Below are 23,967 nucleotides of genomic sequence, written 5' to 3'. Positions count from 1 at the left end.
ACTGCACTAGCATAAATGATTGAGAAGCTATAAATGCCAGATTTTCAGGCCACTTAGTAAGAATTGGTTCAGTTATGTAATGCTCCAGAAGTCCTGTTCTGGCCCCATTTAGACTTGGATAAAATAACACTTTCAGAAGAGCTTCATGTGTGTTACTGACAGAATATCTGTATAGTAGTTTCTTATCTGTCAATATGTTGATGCAGTTTAATATAATCATAATAGGTCAGTTATAATTTTGTACATTATATGTAAATATAAGAATATTGTAGAAATTTTTAGGTACAAAAATTATACAGGGGTCTAAATGCTCACGAGAGGGGAACTACTGACAAACATCTGGCCTTCTGATATATATGTTTTCACTAACATTGGCAGGGTTGAGAATACTGTCTTCTGTGTCAAAATTCATGATTGTGAGCACTAAAGGATAAACTGCTGCTATCATTAAAACTGTTATTTCAGCCATGCCCAACTGTGTATGGCCAGACACAGTATTGCCTTGGTGTTTGCTGTGCGGCAGTGGTGGTTACAGTTAAGCCTGTAGGAAGTTATTTGTAAAGTTTGCAAGCTCTCTGACATTTGAGTGGCATTTAAGCAAAGCACCACTTTCTTAATTAAAATTATATAACACTTCAAAGTACAGGATTTTATTTATGACCCAATATTTTAAGGAATTGTTCTGGTAGTTATTGTTAAGACCAGTGATATCCTTCAGGAATCTTGTAATTGTGAGATTGACTTTACCACACAGCAAACTTCCCAAGTCATCACCATTTTGTTATGTATTTTCATTTTTTCATGAGCTTCACACAAATGTCTGAATATAAACATTAAAATTCCATGCCAACTACAAGGGTAAGTGACTGCATTCATTTTCAAAGGCATTCCAGTACATTTACCTCAGATAACAAGTGGTTACATTTGCTGCAGTTATAGTTATTTAGTGCCAGAGGATGTCTACAAAATGTTTATAGTGATAAAACAGAAACTGGATATACTTTATAAACTTGAAGAAGGCAACTCAATCAAACTTTTTCTTCAGTTAAACAGTAGGTGAAACAGTGACATCAGAAACAATAAACCTAAAACAATTAACTGTACAAAAACATGAAGGGAAGAGACCACTTGGGAGACCTGGGCATAGGTGGAAGGATAATATTAGAATTTATCTTGAATAGGGTAGGGATGTATACTGAATTCAAGTGGCTCAGGATAGGGCCAGTGACAGGAGCATGTGAATATGCTATTAACTGTTTGTTTTCCATAAAAGGAGGGTAGTTTCTTGTGAAGCTGAGTAATGATCATTGTAACAAGATATCTTTGTTTCATGGATTCAATATCAAAGAATCTGCACTTCCCATATTGAAAATTACACAGCTGTGAAATTTCTTTGGGTAAATAATAAAGTCTGACTTTGGTTAGAGTTGATCGTATGACAGGTCCTGTGCACTAGTCCAGATATGAATTTCTGAAGTAAATATTTCCATGTTTATTAAATTTTATCATACAAGAATAGGGGATTAAACCCCCATAATATGAGGCTGTCTGCCAGACATTACCTCTGGAGTTAAATTTTTGGAGTTACCAGTTTGCTTGTGTGATGTGGTCAGCTGAATCATGCATAAGCTGTGATGCACATATGATAAAGATTACTGGACTTATAAAAGTATTTCTACATAAATTTGGTGTTTTAGGTGAGACTCCACTGCAAAATTAGGTAAACAAATGCATGTGTTCTAAAGAATTTCAAATTTACTTTAGTATAGTCACTTTCAAGAGGACAGCATTTGTCCTTTTCATACATTGTTAATGCTGGGCCATAATGCCAACAGTTTTGCACATATTTCTTTTCACCATTAAATTATGTTACAGGCCTATACCAGCTCTCCTTCAGGCGAGGGAAAAGAAACCATTACCTGGGCAAGGTTTGAGTATGGAGACATAAATGACCCTGCATTGTATCCTGATTCAGCTGATGATCGAAACAGTACCCCTCCACTACTCTTAGTCTTGGGATATGGCAGTGGAGTGCAGGTACGGTACATTATTTGCTGTTAACTTTAACTGTATTATGAATTATCAACTGCAGCTTGTTTGGTGCACATAGCATCAAGAATAGACTTTGTTATGTTATGGGTCTTTACTTCCAGTGACAACATCCATGCAAAATCAGATAACATTGTTCCAGTTTTACCATTTCCCTGCTTGCCAATCATAACTACACCCTTTCTTTCCTAGTTTCCCCACTGATCAATCTGGTAAGAAATGTTTGTTGCTATAAAATGGCCATCAGTGTATTTTATCATTGGTATGGTGCATAGGGCAAGTTCTGCATTTGATATGCCTTTAATATGGCATTGTATGAAAGTGATATTATCTCCACATTAAACTGTGGTAAGTTATATATTTTCATTCATAGACCAAGGAGTTATGTCTGACTGAAATTTGTCAACACCAATAAACTCAATAAATGTCAGTGTCAATGTCTTAGTAATGAACTAACTCTCCAGTAACAGAATCAAAAGTTTAAACACCTTTGATACTTAAATGACCCATTGGACATGATGTTGAGCCATTTTTATCCACTTCCCATCCTCACTATCTATTCCCCTATGATCTATCCTGATGTTATCCTCATGTCTCCTTAAAAGTAGGTGTTTTCCAAGGTTTCCTCACCAAAATTTTGTATGCATGCTTTGTCTCCTTCATCTTTGGGTTGGTTATGTGCTAATAACTCTTTGCCATAAAATGTTCCATGTTACAAAACTCTTACAGAGGCCATGGAATTGGACATATATTCTTTGATATTACATAGGAGCCATCTGAAGAACATCTATTAATTTTTTTTATGTTTTGAAGGTTTGGGCAATACCTGCATGTGGCGAGGCAACAGAAGTTCTGTCATGGCGACAAGGAGTTGTGCGAACACTACGTATACTTCCCACACCAGGTACTGATGCTTCTACTCCTGATGCATTCTCTCACAAGAGACCTCTGGTGGCTATGTGTGACTGTGCTGGTGGACCTTCACCACAGTTCTGTTCTCTAAGCTTCATTTCCCTTCGAGGTGGAGATCAGGTGTGTTAAAACCTACTGCCAGTTTTGTCTTTTTATGATAATTTTGTTGATATTAATAATTATTTCTTTCATCCTGGTGCAGACTGTCTAGCTTCTTTCATATTTAAAGTATGCCGTGCAATGCTACTGTGGCATTGGTTTCCAAACATTATCATTCCATAAACTCCTTCCTTGGAAAATCAGAATATACATACATCTACTTTTCTTTCTTCTCATCCTAATCATGCTTTTTCTTCTGCTTTGCTTTCCCATTAATCTTCTGTCCTGTTCTCTTTTCTCTCCTCTTCCACTTCCTGTTTTAACTCCTTCCCTTTCTCCTCACTCTGCTTCACCTTATTTGCTTTCTTTTTCTCATTCTTCCCTCTCCTGCTCCTTACAGCTTTCTTATCCAGTTACCTTCATTTTATCTCCCAAATCCTCATTCCACTTCAGGTTTATTAATTAAAGGTAATGTAGCATGCCCAATCTGCCTCAGCTAACCTGCTTTTTTATATTGACAGCATCTGAGTAAGACCATCCTCATTCATCTTCATTTTTTTTCCCCCTTCTTATTCTTCTTCCCCAGAAGAAACATCACATAATATGATCCACACAGTGAACTTTGTTTCTGATCTTGATTTCTTAAACCTTGGGTTATTTCATGATCAAGAACTCAATTTTTCCTCTTTTTCTTTCTTTAGGTGAAGAGCATTAAATTTAAGAATCCGGTTAGTGATGTCCTGGCGAATCGAAGATCAGTTGTTGTTACATTTTCTGAAAGAATTGCAGTGTTTGATGCTTCAACGCTCGAAGATCGTCTGACTGTCACTACATGCTACCCCTGTCCAGGTCCAAACCCAAACCCTGTCACATTAGGAAGTCGCTGGTAAGTTCTGGAGTGCTTACACTCTTGCAAATTATAAACATTCAAACTCATTCAGGACAACAGGTAGAAAGTATTTTGTTATTAGCTATTCCATTAATGCTAAAAATAAAATAGCTTATTTCAAAACAGACAGACCTCTCCTGTTACCTTTCAGAACTTTATAGTGAATGTATATTGCTTTTTGTACAACAAAAATTGTAACCATGGAAATATAAAAATAAAATAACATGTTTAACCTTTATTAAAATTATTGTGGTAAGGGATAAATATCAATATTTTTGTTGTTGTCATCTTTATCATCATTATTATAATCATTTCTCATCCAGCATTTTTCTATAATGAATTCATAATTTGTTCCTATGTTATAAAGTTCAGTTTTAAGAAACTTTTTATTCAACAGTAGAAACCAGGTTTTCTTAGTGCACAGTAATTATCAATTTCATTGAATTTTCAATATTACTGACTGCCAGTTTGTAACATTCTGCAGCTCTGAAGCCCTTGTAATCCTGAATGTTTCTGTCATTTCTATTACTGGTTCTGAGGCAACAGAATTTAACATTTTGTGTAGCATAAGTAAATTTAAACATTCTTTTGGGCAGTTTTCAGTGTTCAATGCAGCTCAGTTCCAATAGGAACGTGGATTGTGTCCAGTAGTGGATTTCAGTATTAGCGATATTCTAGTTAGATTACTAGGTAGTTTACTAATGTATTAGCTGGTTGGTTGTTTGCTTGCTTTATCAATTTGTTCATAAATAACATCTGTCCAAAAACCCATTTAATTCTTTTTCTCAAATTGAAGCTACTGTGTAATATATGATTGAGATATTCTTATCATTGAAGCATAGTGTGGGTAGGTGAATAAATGTGTTACTAATATAAAACAAGCTGAAAACACTTGTGTAAGCCTCACAAAAAAGGAAGTAAGTTCATACTTTACCCTGACTGGTTTCAGGTTAGCATACTCTGAGAGGAGGCTAATGCCTTCTCGTCGATCATCAGGTGGGATGGAGGGTGAAGGTGTGCAGTCCTACACTGCAACTGTGTTACATGCTGCTAAGTCATTTGGGAAAGGATTACGTGAGTTAGGCGAGACTGTGGCCAGTAGCTTGACTGGAGGTGCAGCTGGCGTGGGCATGCAGAGAGGAATTGTGGGTTGTGTTGGAGGACCAGTGGTAGGACACCAAGTTGGGACCATCTTGAGTGGAAATGCAGACAGCATCCAGCCAGGCATTGTCACCATCTTGGATGCTCAAGTATGCCAATTCAAATTGTCAACTTCAAATACATTTGTTGAGTTTCAGGTACTGAATGTTGCAGCTGAGTAGTGAGCACTCCTGCTTCATGTTATGAAAGTACAAGATTTAATTTTTAGTCCAGAAGTCATTTATCATTACAGAGGTTTTCTCTGTCATGAAGAAGGTCGTGGCCACTTCCTTCCAGGGCCTTCCCAGTCCTCCCTTTGATCACCTTGTTAGAATTTATCAAGTTGTTCTTATGTTCATATTGATTATATTTTAAAAATAAAGTTAAGTACAGTCTGCTGTTGTAACAACCAAGAAAGTCAAAGAACATTGCCACAGTATTCTTTTGTAAACATGGTTTGGAAGTATTCACAAGTATATGTGACAGTTAGTGTTCCACTATGGTTGATACATCATGAAGCTTGTTAATTCTTCTGCTGCTAAATATGTTTGAAACTAACCTCCCACTCTCCCTTCCTGAAGGCTGTAGAAATATATTTGCAGTGGGTGAGTCAGTGGATATCAGTGGTGTGTTGTTTCTGCTCTTACAGGGAGGTTTACCTTCTGGCTGTGAAGATGAATTAAAATCAGGTGATTCCATAATTGGAGGGAGCTGTAGTTCAGATATCATTGCCCATTTCATGGCCCATAGTGAACCCATTGTGGCATTAGCGTTTGACCCATCAGGAATGCTTCTTCTGACAGCTGATAAGCGTGGCCATGATTTTCATGTATTCCGCATCCATCCTCATCCAGGTGGATCATCACTAGCAGCTGTTCACCACTTGTACATATTGCATAGGGGTGATACAACAGCCAAGGTTTGTAATGATTTTAACATTTCATCAAATGGGTGAACTGGCTCAAAAGTTGATACACACACACACACATCACATTGATTTTATAAGCCTAGTTTTGTTCTTGTTCTTTATTTAATATAGGAAGTGGACTGAAAATTTGGTTGGATATGGTGGAGAACAAATTGAAAGAGGTTTGTTTTAATAGAGAAACCTGTCATCGAAAACAAACAAAAAAGTGGTAGTGGAACCACGGTTCCGGAGAATTTGACGTAAATACGTCTATACAGAAAGGAAGTTTATAAATTGGCTTTATTCTAAATATTTCCTTTATACATGCTTTACAATTGAGATATATTTGATTAAGACATTGCTTAATCAACTTGAATTAGTTACACTTAAAATGGGTCTGTGGTAGCTGAATGTAATGTTAAGTAATGTAAGGTAATGTAATGTAAGGTAATGTAATGTAATGTAAGGTAATGTAATGTTTTATAGGTAAAAACAATGCCAAGTAAACAGATGAGGTTTCCTAGGTAACATAACAATGAAGTTACACTTTTTCATAACACTTTTTTGCCGAATGACCCTTCCTCATAGATGTATTTACGTCAAAAAAAATCTCCTACCTAAAGGCTACAGCTATTCTGTGGAGAGTTACTGTGTCTGACATTGAACAGGTAATAAAATATGTTTTGCTGCTTCATGTTACAGGTGCAGGACATTGCATTTGCAGCAGACAGTCGCTGGGTGGCAGTTAGCACACTCAGGGGAACAACTCATGTGTTTCCTATCACTCCATATGGAGGTCCTGTTGGTATTCGGACACACGCTACACCACACGTTGTGAATCGGCTATCCAGATTTCATCGCAGTGCTGGCCTCATGGCTGATGGGCGCAACAGCCCCATACCCACCCCTGTTTCTGTGACTGTATCAAACCCTCCAGCATTGCCATACCCCAACCCTCGCCTCCCACCCTATTCTCACCCTACTGTGATCTTGCCACTTGCCCAGGTACGACAGCCCACCACCCACACGGTACTTTCTACCCCCACCTCTATGAACCCTGCTTTACAGCAGCCATACCATCGTAATCCCTCAATGAGATCACTTGGTCGAACTCAGTCTTCTTCAGATGATGGTCTACTAGGAGGAATACCACTGAAAGTTACAGCATGCTTTGCTCCACCACGCGCCTGGCTTATTGGATCTCCAACTGTGCCAAGAGAGACATCTGCTAAGGCTCATAAACGAGCAGTTGACTCACTGTTTGTGATGGCGTGCCATGGAAACCTCATAGAGTATGACCTAGAACCCCGACATGCAGCAGGTAAGCCATTCTCCCAGAATTTGTCACTCTGCAAACCTTTTAAACTTTATTATGGGAAAACGTGATTTAAACCCATGTGTTACAGAGTTGCCTGCCAGAATTTAAGTCTCTTGTTAACAGTTTAGCAGCATGCACAAAAAGCCGGACTGCACATAAGATACAACGCAAGTATTCTGAAGATGAAAATCACATTTTTGTTCAGTGAATTTCTTCTTTATTTGTCTGGTTCTGTCCTTCCAGATTTGCAATTATCTTGGTCCATTTCCATAGTGTTTTACAGTTATTTTTCCTGCACGTAAGCTTTAACTTACAGACTCTGGTTACAGTGAAGAATACTGATGTTTGTTCATGTTCAGGAATACCCAAAGAGAAGGTATGTGATGACACGGCCGTTGAGTTGGATGTTCAGCCAAAAGCTCAGTGGATGCTTCTGCGTCCATCAAACTCTAGTGAGCTGCAGCCTCCTCTCTCCCCAACCAACCCTCTGATGGTACTGCCAGATCACTTGCCAACCACTTCCAGCTGTGAGTTTAGACAGGATGACTCTGAGACGGATGAGAGGTGGCTGTCGCAGGTGGAGATTGTGACTCATGCAGGGCCTCACAGGAGGCTTTGGATGGGACCTCAGTTCACATTCAAAACATACAACTCAGCTGTGAGTGGGTTAGTAACAATATGGAATTATATTAATATTGTTGATACCACATTGTAGCTGTGCTGGAAGTGCCTATGCCTGAACTCTGTTGCTCTCTTGCTGATCAACCTGTATTAACAGTAAATTGTGTCTGTTGTTTGGTCAAAGTGTTCAACATGGAGGAGAATATTATCATAAGAACTGACAATTACAAAAAAATAGTTTATATTCTGAAAAGAAGATTCCACCTGGGGGGGGGGGGGGGGGCTGTGTATAGGTGGGAGGATAATATTAACCCATTGGTAATTTGATTTTTCACCTATTTCAACAATCAGTAACTCTTCATTTTGTATGTGTGGATTTCTTGTGATTCTGAGTGTAAACTGCGATTATGTCCTTGAACAGCATGACACTAGTTGATCTTTGTGTAGTGTTTTCTTAGCAGTACCAACTTAATTCTTAAATGCTATTTAGATGAGCTTCAACTTCATAGGGTTAATATTGCTGTTATGTAAATATGTTGTGAGGGCAGAGTGCATTTATCTGGCCCAGGATACGGTCCAGTGGCAGGCTGTCATGAACAACATAAAGAATCTTCAGGTTCCATAACAGGCTGGGAGATTCTTCACCAGCTGATCTACTTTTATCTCCTCAAGGACTGCTCCTTAAAGTACTGTTCTTTTCAGGGTTCCATTGTCATTGCTTGAGTTGGAAGCTGTTGAGGTTGGAGTAGGATCTGGATCACGCCCAGCACGCTCCAATCCCGTTAACATGCCCATCAGCAGCAGTTCCCGCCCTGTTGTGCCTGTACTCATAGAATCTGGATCAGGAAGTACGTAAAAGTGATCTCACCTCTTTAGACACTGGCAAGACTTCATTTCAGGAAGTGACTGTTTTTGCTCCTTGCTGCAGTATGGCTGCAAGCTATTTTCATGGAAAACACAAAACATATCAATCTTGGTGGTTACTAATCTGCTCACATGCTTTTTTTACAATTCCTTTCTTTTTAATGTGTTCTTCCTTCTTTTCTTTCTTTTATACTTTTATTTCTTATTTCCTTTCCTTCTTTACATCTGTCATGCTTCCTGCCCTCTGTCTGTCAGATAGCAGATGTTATTGAACTCTGCTTAGATCCCATTGATGTGGTGTTCAAGAACATTCACCTGTCTGGTGCAGGTAGTTACGAACAGTCACCAAGACTTCTTGAAACATACGGAGCAGATGGGGCTGATTCAGATGGTTCAGCCGGGCCTGGAGAGACCCAGTTGCGTGAGGATTTGGCTGATGCCATGATGGAGAGTCCAGGCGTACCAATACGTGATACAGGTAACTATTTTATATTCCTGTTTGTAATGGAAAGCATGAAACCATTTTATTTAGAAACTGTGCAGTACTGATTGATATGCAGTTCTTGTTCAGCATGTTTTGATTTAAAACTATTATTTCTGTGGACCAACTATTGCACCTGGCTGCAGGTCTTTAAATCATTGCTTATGTCCAGAGTGAACTTATATCAGCATCTTAAACTAGAATGTTTTCTTGTATATAATGAGTAACAGACAGCTGGGTGAAGTTTTTCAGTGTGAACACCGTGTATTTCGTTGTTCGGTTTATTGATAATTTGTCATTTTCCAATACAAATCGTAGTACAAAACTCAAAATAGCCATAACTTCCTTATTGTCTTTTCCATATTTTGTAATTAATATGTAACAAGTGTTAACATTAGTACTGTGTGATACTGACAGGACATATTCAGAACCACATAGTTTAAAAACTGAAAAACTCAAAATTATAATACATCACATGTCTGTGACTTAGACACATTGTACTCAGTCAGCAAATAAACTGTATAAAAAAGATAGAAGACCATAATTTGACCTTTTCATAAGCATAAACATGTGAAATAACTAAACTCAGACATATTGATGTGAACTGCAAGACTGGTTCTAGCTATGAATGTTGTATTGCAGCTTTAGGAAGACAATCTTAAAAATGTGCAAGGGCTAAATGGATGTCCTCTGAGTTTCTTTTGTGTTTGTTACTTGCTATACATATAACAAAGTCCTATCAACTTTTGTGCAGTAACTTCACTGTTATTTACACCTTTTTTGTCTCCTTTCTTCTGCTGTATTCATAGTTAATATGCATTGACTTTTGCCATAATCACATGCAGCGTAATTACATTTTGGTGGAGCCACATAATGGCAGAATTAGGTACTACTACTATTGTTTGCAGAGTTACCCACTAACAGATGCTTTGTATTAGAGCAGTCTCATACATCATGATTATGTTTTTTTTTAATAGAAATAAATATAATCTTGTAATTGTGCTCTGTGCTAATATTCTGTCACATAGTTATTCCGTCAATACAATCAAATACTATTAACTATGAACTTCGTAATTTATACGTCTTCTAGTATTGTTAAGATATTGGAATTAGGTGGCTGTAATGGACAGGACATCTGGCTATGATAAGGAAGACAAAGAATCTGTACAAAATTAAGAAGTGAAGATTCTTGGAAAGTGGTGAGTATAGAAAACCAAAAAGGAGATAAGAGGATAATATCAAGATGGATAATATGAAAGTAGTTCATAAAGATGAAAGGTGGATGGAACTGGCTCAAGATTGTGTTGAATAGTGTGCTTTGGTATTAGTGATTAATCTTTCAGTTCTACTGCCATAGTGTGTGTGGTAGTTAACAAAGTTTGGATTTCAGAGCTTAATAAAAAATGAGTCATTAGAGAAATTTATTCATAGAAAAAGTGGGGATTGTTTTTGGAATCTTAACTGTTGTTTTGGACATGGTGTGGGATTCTCTAATTTAAATGACAAACATGTTGGTACATTTTTCCCTTCTCCTATAAATAACAGTCTTAAAGAACAATTCAGATTCATCAGGTTCTGTTTCAAGCTAGGAAAAACTACTACAGAAAACTACATATTACAACTTACTTTGAAGAGGAATCAATGAAAATAATTCCAACTTTCAAGAGTTGTTAAGAGTTCAAATATGAAGATCCTGTTTATAATTTTTTTCAGCACAGATGGGATTGTGTGTTAGAAATTTATCCTATAGGAACAAACTCCAGATCAACAAACATTTCTACATAAGAGGATCTGTGTGCAGATGCATAGTGGAAACATCATGACAAATGGTACACATGAGATTGGTTTCTTTGCTGGCTCTGCTTCGTTTGTTTATGAATTACTCACCAGAAACTACATGACTGTTGTCATCCACCTACATATTCTCCAGTTTCGGTCTTGTGTGATTTTCTTTTTTGAAACCAATCAGTATTTCCAAGGAAGAGATTTTATGAAATTGTGGACTTGACTTGCAGATTTCAAAACACAGGTTTTCCAGTAGATGCTTTCAGCTATGGCAGAATCGCTGAATTTACAGTGTCAGATCATTAAGGAACTATTCTGGAGGGGACAGAATGAAACAGCTGCTAAATGCAGTAAGTATAAAGAAAGAAATCCAATCCAGACATTTTTATCATTCCTCATTGTAGCACAAATATGATATTATGATGACGAGAAAGAAGCAGCAATTATGTCTGCAGTTTCATGAGAGGAATATGGAAGCTCAGCCCATACCAACGCAAATCCTGGGGGTTCCTGTTTTCATGGTCAGATTCAGGAGATTATATAAGCTGTTAACAGTGTACAAGTTAACACAACTGTAAACAAGAGCATTTTTGGTCTCCTTTTCTTGTTTTTATTTTATTAATTTGTTACAAATGTCATGCCACTAGAGATAGCCCTGCCTTTGTACTTTTTAATTTTCTGCCATCAGTAATATCAGCATGTCACTGTGAATTTCTGAGGTGGAGCAGTTTGGCATTGCTTAATGTAGAGTCCTACAATTAGGTGCAGAAATGAAACTTAAAAAGTATGCATCTTTTAATGCTGTTCATTTATGTATAATACAACATTCTGGCGACAGTGTCTGCATTTAGCTTTAGGTTTGATGGTGATAACCGGTAAACCATTTTAGGTAGACGTGAAATTTAACAATTCCAATATAGTGATAATGTGGAACTTTGAGTTTGTACCTAACGTATGTAACATACTAGTAGTAAAAATCTGTGCTAGTTGAAGTTATGCACAGAAATTAATCGCAAACTTATCCCATGGAGCAGTCCTTCATGAAAGGTAATAGAACTGATTACTACCACTCATCACCATTTGTATTGAAACATTTGAAGAAAAGGAAGTATAATGAGCACTTCCTGGAACTTCTTGTTATACATTTCTGATCTGTTAAGGTACAGGCACATTTCATCAAAACAAAGGTAAGGGAAGATTTTATTTCTTGCAGCAACTCTGTGTTCCTGTACTCTCATCTTTGTAGTAAGTAGTCACTTCTCCCTGTACAGTTGCAGGTTTTTTTAAATGCATTTCTCTTATTGTATTTAATCTCAAGTAATTATTGTATACAAATTTTAGTCCATCCTTAGCTTACGAATTGTCAAGTTGTAATAAATATGTGGTTTATGTGGGTCCTGAAGATGCAGCAGCCACAGGAAATTTAACTGATCCTGAATAAGTAGTAAAATTTTATTTTTTTGAATCTGCATTTTTTTTCCTTACTGCTTACTAGTTTGTGGCTTTATGTGCATGGCATGATTGGTATTTTTTATTATAATATTCTTAATGTTAAACTGATTCATATTACTGGACATCTTCCTTTGTCTTAGAGTTTAAAAAAATTAAATTTCAAAAGCTTGCTCTGCTTCCATCTTCAGAAGAAATTATACAAACTTAGCCTTTTCCATTGACCAAACACATTTGTTTGCACAGTTTCATCTGATGACAGAAACATGAATGTGGGTTTCTTTAACTTAAAGATGAAGGAAAATATCTATTAATATGCATCGGTTTAATAACGTCTCCATTATAGACCTTTAGAGTAATTTGTAATGTTGATTTTTGAAATATGTAATATTATCTGTTTTCTCAATGTAATGGCCTCATGTTTATAGTAGTCATTTTTAATTCTAAATTTGGTTAACAAAGTATATTGTTATTATCTGTCAGTTTTATGTTATAAAACGTTTTTCATGAATGCAGCCCAAGTAACTGTTATCTTTCTCTGAATTTTAGTCTCCAAAATGTGATCATATTTTGCTTTGATGGTATTATGAATACATTTTTTTTTTTAAATTTATCTTTTCAAAACAATTAGCTACACTTTTTAAGCATAAAGTCTGGATTTCAAGACACATTTTATAGAGTGTACATTTGACTTTAAACCTGTCTTTCTCAGTTCACAGTAAAGTAGCATGAACATTGCAGGTTCATTTTCCTTTATTAATTAATGTAGTAGTAAAGAATATTTTTAAATGTATTTTTAATATTTTGTGATCAACTATTCACATTGAGTCATTCAGCTAATCAGAAGTCAAGCATTTGTTTTTTTAACCCATTGAAGCCAAAGCTTATCTTAATAATGTTTAAACATTCAATCTCTGCTTCCATTATTACAAAGATCAGTTGGTTAAAACTATTTAAGGAGAATTATATACACTCTGTGGGAAAAATATAGTATTATTGATTGTTAGACCAGATTGTATGTATAGTTACAATTGAATGTTAAAGGGTCAACGTGTTTGATCATTACATGTAGTGAACAGTGTGTGAATGATATGTCAGATTATTTGAGAGTGCCAGAGCTTTTATTGCATTGCACACTGGCTAAATGAAGTTGCAAGTTAATATAAATGTTAAAAATAAAACAAACACACAAGATTTAGCCAGAGTCAGCGTTTGAGGAACCAGAATTCACCCTGTAAGACCTTTCATCTGGTTCATGTTTGGATTTAAATGATATGACCACAAAGTAAATGTTTCACTGTTTGTTCCCTGTTCACTAACACTTAAATTCAGAGACGTGATATTTGGTGCTTGATCAGCGATTACTCAACTTGTGCAGTCATCATTACAAGGCAAATGTGTCATGAGTCTGTCCCATATAACACTGAAAGTTATTTTTTGTTCTTTCTTACTTTAATATACACATAGAAAAAACCTGCCTCTGGCTTTTTCTTTTTTTAAGGGAGAAGAATGAATGTTGAAATGCGACATGGTGCTCAGCTAGGAAAGAAGAATTCAAATCCCATCCAAAAAGTTGTGAATCCAGTGGGAACTGTTATTACAGTGTCTTTCCCTTCTGAGGATTGGGACACTTCACAGGCTTCAGATTTCAGCGTAACTGTACCAAGCAAATGCGAGTCATCTGCTGAAGAGGAGGATGGGGTAAAATCACTGCTCCACAGATGCAACAGGAATGATCTTCCCTCTTTGGATGACATTGTCAGGTGGCCAGCAGTGTCAATGCCTGCATGCATTTTGAAGAGAGAAGGGTATGGGCCATCAAAGTCTGAGAACAAAGAAGCAGAAATTAGAGCACAGAAGAAAGGTAAAAATAATACACAATGTGTTTCTTGTGAAAGATGCAGTAACAAACTTCAAGATGAAGAAAAAGATGATGATAAGTGCCCTGTGGAAGAAGACAAGAAAGAGCATAATGTTACAGCAAGGAAAACAGAACGTGGAGAAATAATGGTGTCTTGGGAAACTTGTACATTGAATAATGGGCCTATTGCTTTGTTCGAAAGTATATCGGAGAAGGACTGCAAGAAGAGAAAAATGGACAGGATTGAGTCAGATTTTAAGTACCAAAAATGCTTACCTTCAAAAACCAGTGATACTGCGGTAGAAGTTGTAAATGATACTTATAAGAAAGAGAATGAGGTAAAAATTGTAAAATCAGGAAATCAGATATCATTAAATGTTAAGGATGGAAATAACGTAAGTCGTAAACCTAAATCATTTGTACCAAAAAGCATGATTACACATGAACCAAGTTTTCAAGACAACTTCAAATTACAGAAAAATCCCAGGCCTGACAAGCATGCATTTTGTGAAGAAACCTTAAAGTGTGATGAAATGAAAGTCTCAGAAATGAAGAGTTCCAAACAGAACATGAAGAGCAAGGCCACAAGTGCTACAGGTACTGCTGACAAGAGTAATAAGATGTCTGTGAAGGATAAATGCCTTGTTTCTGTTGATGGAGACGGAAAAGGTGATGGAACCCCTGTTTCAAAACTTATGCTGATGGATATTGTTCCCATGTCAGGTGCCCTGGACACAGAGGACAAGAAGGAAATAAGACGAAGTCTGGATGAATTTGGTAGCAGTTGTGCTGTGGGTGACCATGACATTAATAAAACAAATAAAAAAAGTAAAAAGTCAAAGTGCATGTTGCTGGAAGATAATGATTTTATTGGTGTGTCAGGTGGTGGTGATAACAGAAATGCAGCTGATAAATTGGGCACCTCATCGATATCAGCACCAAAAATCGAACCTCATAAGTTGTGTTCTTCAGTATTGCATGAAGGATTGAATGAGTACCATTTTGGAACTGAAATGCATGCTTTGCATGAAGTTACCAGAAATTCTGATTTTGAATCACTTCAGAAGTCTGAAGAAGAGACTTGGAGCTCACAAGTATTGGAGACGGCTATTGAAGAAAATTCTAAAAATAGAACAAGAAAGGTCTCTGAGAAGAAATCCTACAGTGGCAATACTGAGCTCAAAGCAGATAGTGATAGAGGCAGTCAGGAGAACCTTATATTCAGATCGACATTGGATGACATCTATGTTCCTCCTCAACAGTTGTGGAGCAATGTAGAGTCATCCACAAATAGAGACAGGTCTCCAGTTAGAGAAACTGTAGTCCCAGCCATTTCAGAGACTGTTTTGTTGAAGCTGGAAGAACTGAAAATATCTCCTCAGCAATCTTGGAGAGACATTGTCGAAGGTTCCCCATATCAGATGCAGATTGAGACAGCTTCAGATACAAACATTTACAGAGGGTTTGAATCTGAGAAGGGGACAGAGGATGTAGATGATTATAATGATGAAGATGTAGATAAAGTTACCATGAATTTAAGTAAGTCCCACAGTAGCGATCAAACTTCTCGTAGAAAGATGGTGACTGCCAGTGGATTTCTGAGCACTTTTGCCACATCAAAAAGCTTTAACGTAACTGCAGGTAATGAGGATTATTCTCAGTTGAATGATGATAATAATGGTATTGATGATGAACTGGCAGACAGTGGAGAGGCCACAAGTATCACTGCATTACAAGGGGCAAACAAGAAAAGTCGCAGAGCAAAAAAGAAGAGGAGATAATAAGTGTACATGTATTTTAAATCTTTAGAGTTTATTATATTTATTACTGTTTTCTATACATACCCAAAGATGTGTAAGAAACCCAAGTTCTGAGATAAGACAGCTCTTTGAAAATTATTGATATGTGAAAATTCATTTTAAAAAATAAACTGTTCTAAAGCTTCATTATGTTCAGAACCTGCAATGTTCTGCCGACCTAATGTGAGAGGTATTTTGTTTTGAAATAAACATGTTTTTCAAATGCAGTGTTTGTAACTTGCATCCTCGTTTGATTTGTTGCTCAGACACACATCTTTTGTTAGCAAAGTTAATAATGAAAATACTACTGTGCATAAAGACAAAAATTCTGTTGTGAACAAAGCTAATCAATAATTAAGGTAGTATACTTTGTTCAATTATAAATTAATTTCATAAGTACATATTGTGTCAAAAACTGTTCAGAATAAAAGTTAAACTTGGTAAAATATGTATTTTACAGTATTTAGCAATTGTTAATTTTGATTTGTTCTATATAACATACAGACAAGAGGAAGTTTTTGCTATAATTTATGCAGTCCAAAGTACAAAATTTTGTCAATCTGTTGAATAATGTCATAGAATAAACATGAGTATAGAGGAGCATGTACTCTCCATTGTACATTCATTTTCTGCACAAGTGCAGAACACACAACAATTTATTTTTGTTTCTGAATGTATTTATCATCATTTGAAGGAGCTGTGGTATATGAAATTATACACAATTTGAGCTGTAGGTAACCTAGTAGGCAATATTTTGAAAATGTCAACATATTTGACCTCTCAGAACTTGTAACATCATAATTTACACATCTGTGGATTTATCTGAATTCATTATGTACAGTGAGTATTGAGTTTGTATTATTATTTATTGAAAAGATTATTTATTACCAAGTCAGTAATTATGTGATTGTTATGTAATTTGTTTATAAAACACATGACAACTGTGTGTATGTTCAGTAAAAATATTTTTACATCAGTGGTACTTAAACACTCCATTGTTCAGGTTACATATTTTCTTAAATATTTTCATATGCCATGTTTAAATACCATGCATTATCACATTTCACACCAACTTGTTTTAAGATTTAAATTTTTCATTTCCCAGCCATTAATTCTGTTCTACCTGAAAGGCTAGAGTGAAGAAAAGTATGCTTCTATTTTGCACTTGCAGGTTCAGTTTTATTGTTGGCTAGCAGATGATTGTCTGGTATTGTTTCTGGGGGTGATTTCTCTCAGGATATATTATGTACTGTAACTGAACAGACGTGAATATCATAAAAATCTCCAATTTGTGAGCTATCATCAGGTTCTTTGTCTGAAATGTATGACAGGATGTTGGCATAAACATCAAAAATAATCCTTTTTTACCTAACCTTGCATTGGGCCTTTTTTGCATAACCACATACACATACATCAAATACTTGTGTGAGAATTTATTTGAAGAAGTGGAAATTATTATAAAGTCATGTTGGTCTGCAGGCCTAATGAAAGAAATTCTTTTATCTAAGCAATTCAGTGTCGATTAGCTAATATTTCCTTGTTCGTATGAGGTCAATTATAATGGATATGGTGGAGCATAGCAAATTCGTATCATAGGGTGATATCTGAAAGTTAATTTTCCCAACCCCTACAAACTACATTCAGATATAATATACAGATTCCTACTTGTAGCTTAGAAGAGATGGAAAAGTCAAAATTATGTTGAAGATTTCTGTCTTCTGGGTTGTTGCGCTGTGTAGACTGATCGCTTCATCACCCTGATGATGGAGGCAGTATGACCTCTGAAACATTGGTTAACATCGACCAATCTACACAGCGCAACAACTCAGAAGACAGAAATCTTCATACTCACCGCTGTGAAAACCTCAAATCTTACAAAATTATGTTATCTCTCATATGAGAGTGAAACTTCTTTTCTTATTTATAGATAAAGCATGCATAGTTTGACAGTATTTGAGAATAAAATTTGAAGAGAATTTGGATTGTGGTCTTCTGGATTATGATGTTACGTACTCTTATAGGTGGTTACCACATACGGGAGCTATGTGGCTGCACAGCATCATAACCCAGAAAACCCCAATCTAAATTTTCTTTACCATGGTTAATAGCCATGCATAAGAGAGATGAACTAATTGGAGAACCGAGAAATTACATGAACGCTTTACTCAATGTTGTCAGAGTGTTTACATTTAGAAGAACAGGTTCGATGGGACATACACCATTGAATGTGGGAACTAATTTAACAATAGCAATATGTTTTTTTAACAATTTCAGTTGAATTTTCAGAATAGGCATTGATGTCAAATGTAATCACACCATGGCATTACTTGGTTCAATATTAATTATGTTTCAAATTGTCTATCAGATTCTACCCTGTTGTTTGGTAAAACTGTACCAAGGTCATCCATGTGATAATGATACTCTAAGAACTTGAACATGTTGCAGAAGCAGTTGTAATAAAGAACTTTTCTGTCAGCCTTAGCTGATTGTGCTGTTTGAGTACCACTGTCATGGGTTGTGTGTAACTGAAGGTCTATGCTGAACTGTAATTTGAATGGTGCAACATAATTAGAATCAACATGGGCATTCAGAGGCAGAAGGGAACATTCAAGTGACTGTTTGGAACCAGATTGCAGATTGAACTGAACAGATCACAACTCAAAAATAATAACAAAAACATGACATGTATGATACATGACAGTTAGTAATTTTCTAAAGCTAAGACGCTGGGCTATTCTTGATTATGTTCGGAAATGGATATGTTTCTCTGTTAACACATTCATACCTGGCTAGAAATTCTGTGAGACTAGCCTTAGTCTGGCAGTTTTGCCAAACAGTCAAGTTTTTAAAACTGTATTAGACCCTTCTGCATTGATGCTATGTTGTGAAAGTCATCCGCTGATGCTGACATAAACTGCAATAATAAATTCAAAATCATGTGTCACTCATGGTCACAGGTCCATGTATTAAGAAGTTAACTCATTTTGTAGTACTGATACCTGGCTGAGTACATATCTTCAAATACAATTATTCACTCATATTTGTTGCATAATGAAGCCTATGTATGTAATATATCTTTTTATTGCTTAGGTTTTCTCTTTGTGTTAGATGTTACACTTTGAGATCAGTGTATGTGTCCTAGCAAGATGGGCTGTGTTCTGTTCATGAAAATGGAGTGATGGAGTGTTTTGTCTTTGTTCTCTCAGTGCAAATTTGATAGCTCATAACTGTTTCTAAATTTATAGTATTCTAGGTCAAATATTTAAAATCATGGGAGAATGTTTGTTGAACTTCGTACATTTTCTAAATGTAAAAAATGTACCGCACATCAGAGGCTGGCTTTCTATTCATCTTCATAGTTTTATCTAATGGGCTGCACAGTGTAGATATCTCTCCTACCTGAAGATGAATGCAGAGCCAGCCTAATGATAAGAAATAGCTTTATTAAATGGACATCAGGGAATAGGTTCCCTTTCCTTCTACCTGAAAACACAAAGCCAGCCACCAAAGCATTGTGTTTATTTCCTGGCTAGGCAATTGACAGTTATAACATTGCCATAAACCTTTGGAACATGAAATATCTAAAACTCTTTCTCATTTCTAAAGTGTTTATAAATAAATTTAAGCCGGGTTAGCTCAGTCAGTATAGTGACTGACTACATACTGGATGATAGGGATTCAATCCCTGGTGGGCAGAGGATTTTTCATCTAACCTCTGTGTTCAGACCACCTCCGGGACCCACCCAGCCTTCTGTCCAGTGGGTACAAGAGTCCTTTCCTGGGGGTAAAGCATGGCCAGGGCGTGACGCTGACTGCTCACCCCTATCTAGTGACGAGGTTAAGAGTGAGTAGGAGCTCTACCATTTCTCCCCACAAGCTCATATATGGCATGTAGTGGGACAGCTCTACTTTCTTCATTATAAAGAACTATATGTTTAGATGTTTATTTGCTCATAGCAAAGTATTGAATGACCTGAATGAGTTCATGAATATGTCTGTATCTGTCAGTGGTTTGCAAAATTATTTGTCCCCCAGCTTGTGTTAAATGTCAGTGAAAATTGTATATTCTCTTTTGGAATTAAGATTTGAAAATGTACCTCTCTGGACAAGGCTTTCTTTATAGTCTTAAGCCCTACTATGATTGTTTGTATTAATGGTCTGAGTACTAATATTCAGTTTTATAGATTTAAGAATTAATTATTCCTGCATTTCTTAGTAACTTTTGCTGCAAAAAAACTATTCATTATCAACAGATTGAAGATTTAAAATATTAATTATACTTCTGTAGTGTGTTTTGCAAAAGAAACTTTTGAACTTTAATTTTTCTCTGACAATCCTCTAGTAAATAATATGAATGTAAATTATATGAATTATGTGATTGGTTTTGAAATTTAAAGAAGAAAAAAGAATAATGTTGTAATATACCTATATATCTCAGGTTTTGTTAAGTGACTAAATGTGATGAAGGCTTCTTTGTTGATAAGCTCCATCAATATATGGTAATATTTCCATTATTTTGGAGATTGTTTGTGTCAACAAAATGTCATTTTTCACTCTGTTATTTCTTCAGCTGATCATTCAAGATGATGTGCCACATCCTTGAATTTAATTTTTGTTTTTCCCTAACAAAGTGTTGTATAGTTACAGAATGTCGCAGACAGACAAGAATCACTTCCCAACAGAATTGTAGAATTGGAATCCTAAACATTGTTTGAAACATACTGCCATGCTTTTCCCATTTTCCATTACATGTATCTGACCTTAAAATGTATAACACACTACTTTGCTGTTGTTATAATTTCACAGAGAGTATTGGAATGAGTCCTGAGCTAAAACCACTGCCTTATCAGTGTATTACATTGTCTTTCCCCTCTACCTCATCACAATATTTGCCTGACCTTGTCTGATGTTATGTTCTCTCTTGACACAACAAATTACTCTCTATTTGTTGAGATTGTATTTACATTGCTTGCATGTAAACTAGTTAGCAAACTTTAGAAATGTTGTAATCTGTATTCAGATTAATTTATGTACGTTGGGAACTAATTATCTCCATTTTCATTTGCCTGTTTTGTAGTCAGACATACAATTTGAAAATCTTAGAGAATGATCTAGTGGTAACTCCTTCCTGAAACTCTTGTTCATTCATGTATTTTAATTCCATGAATCCTTTACATAGAACACATTTATTTGAAGCTATGTTTTTAAGAGGTGCTATATTTTTGTTCATAGCCCCACATTACATGGTCTTTCTTGTATCAGGTGGTCGAGAAGCTCTCTACATCTGTGGAACTTATAATTCATAGCCTTGTATCATTATGGCGTTTAAATCAAGAAGAATGAGAAATAACAAATAGATGCAAAATTTTGGTAGAAAAACATAATTGAAGACATCACTTGGATGACCTAATTGTAGATCAGAGAATATTTTAAAATGGATCCTAGTGAAATGTAGTGTGAGGGTCTGGACTGGATTCAAGTGGCTCAGGATGTAACCTAGTGTAGTGGACTTTCATGAACACTTATGCACCTTTGGGTTCCATAAAAATGTTGAATTTCTTGACCATCTACACAGGTATACATTTTTAAAGGAAAACTGTATTATTGACTGAGTAGGTGTATTGTTGTAGGTTTTGGAATGTGTTTGGCTTGGAACAGAACTTGTTTCACATTGAAGCCCCTTTTGCCTTCCATTGGTTTGAGTAAACACTTTCCCAAGCTGCATCACAACTATAGCACATCAGTTAATGTAGATCATTATGTTCTGCTATGTTTGACATAGTTAAAGTCCAGGGTCATTCAGTATTGCACCCTAGTTTGAAACTATGCATGTAAGCATCTAAGTACTTTTAAAAGGAGAAAGTCTGATGTGTGAAATAAGCTATTGTACAGTACATGTGAGCTCATGTGCAAGAAAACTGGTTTTAATCAGCCTTTGTACAAATTATATAAATGCATAATAGTGAGGTCATTTCTGTCCACATGTTTCATCTCTAAAACTACTCACCAAGTAAGTTATATATATATATATATATATATATATATATATATATATATATATATATATATGTGTGTGTGTGTGTGTGTGTTTGGGGGGGGCACATTAAAATTTCTGTCAAATTCCATTTTGTTATGTGCCAGTTAATTGTATAAAAGATTAGTACATGACAGTTATTAAAATCTACAATTTTTTATGTAAACTTTTTCAGTCTTGTTTCTGACCACTAAAAGTGGTGTTAAGAAAGGCAGAAGTTATATGAACAGTGCAATATTATAAACCATTATATCTTAGTTTTTGTTAATTTCTTCAAACCCCATCAGGTCTATACATTGTGTTTCTGAGCTGCAACAATTACTTGTAGCCTGCTACTTGTTTCCTTCTCTGTTGGTTGGTCATGCAGTAATTCAAGTTCTCTGTATTGTAATCAAGTTACAGCCAGATATCATCCTTATTGTGCACATGCTATAATGTGACACTGTGGCAGAACTCAGACTTCATATTTTGCATTTCCCAGGATTAAATCTCAACCTGGAGACCAGCTAAATGGACTGACCTTTTATGTGGTTTTCCTCGATCCCTTCTTGATTATAATGGGATAGTAGCTTAGAGTAGGCCACAGTCACTATCAAATGCTTTACATTTAACATTCAGTATCACATTTCTTGATGCTATATAACCTCTGTTGATGGAAAAATGTAGTTAAGTAAACCAATCTATATTTTCCAGATTGTGGAAAATACCATAACTTGATATTATTTCAATAATTTCTGGATTTTATTGGTTCATGGACCAGTAAAACAGCAGTGGAGTTTCTGAGGAAATACAATATAATTATTATTAGCGTGTGTGAACATTTTTATTTACAATGTGATAATCAACACATTCTCAGATTTTTCTGTTCTCCAGGGATCTGAGGTTTGTAGCAACTCCATGCCCCCATTTCTAAAGGATTACAGCATTATAATACAATTTTAGTATGTTAACTGATTAGACTAAAAATAGTTTCTATTAAATTTTAATGGAAATTAAAATATGCCAGATTAAAGCATATCATGGCCTGCAAAATGCTTGTATTATGATTCAGATGATTAGTCACTAGTGCCTTTCTTTCTTCTGTTTAATTTGGCATGTACATTGTGTTTTTTAAAACAGTTGTGGTAGAACTGAAGTTGTTTATGCTTTTGTTCTGTATTTTTTTATCTATAGCAAAACAAGCACTGTACATGCATAACAGCAGAAATTGTGGATGATTTGTTAACACTGCTGTTTCATATTTGGGCAGTCCCAGGTTTCAAACCTGGTCCTGAATGAAGGATTTTTATGAATTTCCGTAGTTATTCTATTCAAATTATGGGATAGTACTTTGAAATAGGGCAAGAATTCTCTCTTCCACATCATTCACAAATCAGTGCTATGTGACCAGTACAATTGATAAAGCATTAAATAGACAGTAATCAGTTCATGCTACCTCTGTATAATTGCTTGCTGACAACTCCTTGTTCCATCCCATAAAGACCCCATTGAACTTCGATACTGCAGTGTATAATTAAATATTAAATGAGATACAGGGACTCTGTATTAATTTTTGTTAATAATTTATTCATCCATATTGTAAATATTCAGCCCTTAAAAGGTGTGCGTGTGTTGTTTCATTGTAATAGTAATAAGTGCAGGGAAGAACTTGAAACATATTTTAGAAACATGCAGAAAGTATGTTTGTGTGGTTTGTACATATGCCTTTCTGCGATCTCAAACACTGTGGATTAAAATTTCCATTGCAGGTGTTTATTAA

The 23,967-nt window shown here is 35.8% G+C and overlaps 1 protein-coding gene across 3 annotated transcripts in view; it reads left to right on the top strand.

Annotated features, from left to right (window-relative positions):
* LOC110832436 (breast carcinoma-amplified sequence 3 homolog) overlaps positions 1-23,967 on the top strand; it is a 26,013-nt gene extending 2,046 nt beyond the window's left edge. For all 3 annotated transcript variants that reach the window (XM_022069443.2, XM_022069442.2, XM_022069441.2), the window contains exons 3-12: positions 1,876-2,037; positions 2,863-3,081; positions 3,762-3,946; positions 4,899-5,199; positions 5,739-6,008; positions 6,699-7,317; positions 7,674-7,980; positions 8,638-8,783; positions 9,128-9,277; positions 14,016-23,967. In XM_022069443.2, coding sequence (XP_021925135.2) covers positions 1,876-2,037; positions 2,863-3,081; positions 3,762-3,946; positions 4,899-5,199; positions 5,739-6,008; positions 6,699-7,317; positions 7,674-7,980; positions 8,638-8,783; positions 9,128-9,277; positions 14,016-16,156 — 4,500 coding nt within the window. In that variant the 3' untranslated portion in view covers positions 16,157-23,967. The remainder of the gene's footprint in view (positions 1-1,875; positions 2,038-2,862; positions 3,082-3,761; positions 3,947-4,898; positions 5,200-5,738; positions 6,009-6,698; positions 7,318-7,673; positions 7,981-8,637; positions 8,784-9,127; positions 9,278-14,015) is intronic.

The sequence above is a fragment of the Zootermopsis nevadensis genome, unplaced genomic scaffold (genome assembly GCF_977971745.1).
Source record: "Zootermopsis nevadensis isolate Lab colony 2312 unplaced genomic scaffold, Znev_1.0 Znev_ptg000020l, whole genome shotgun sequence".
Taxonomy (NCBI): domain Eukaryota; kingdom Metazoa; phylum Arthropoda; class Insecta; order Blattodea; family Termopsidae; genus Zootermopsis; species Zootermopsis nevadensis.
Note: the sequence above shows the minus strand (reverse complement) of the source record. Positions and strands in the feature narration are given on the sequence as shown.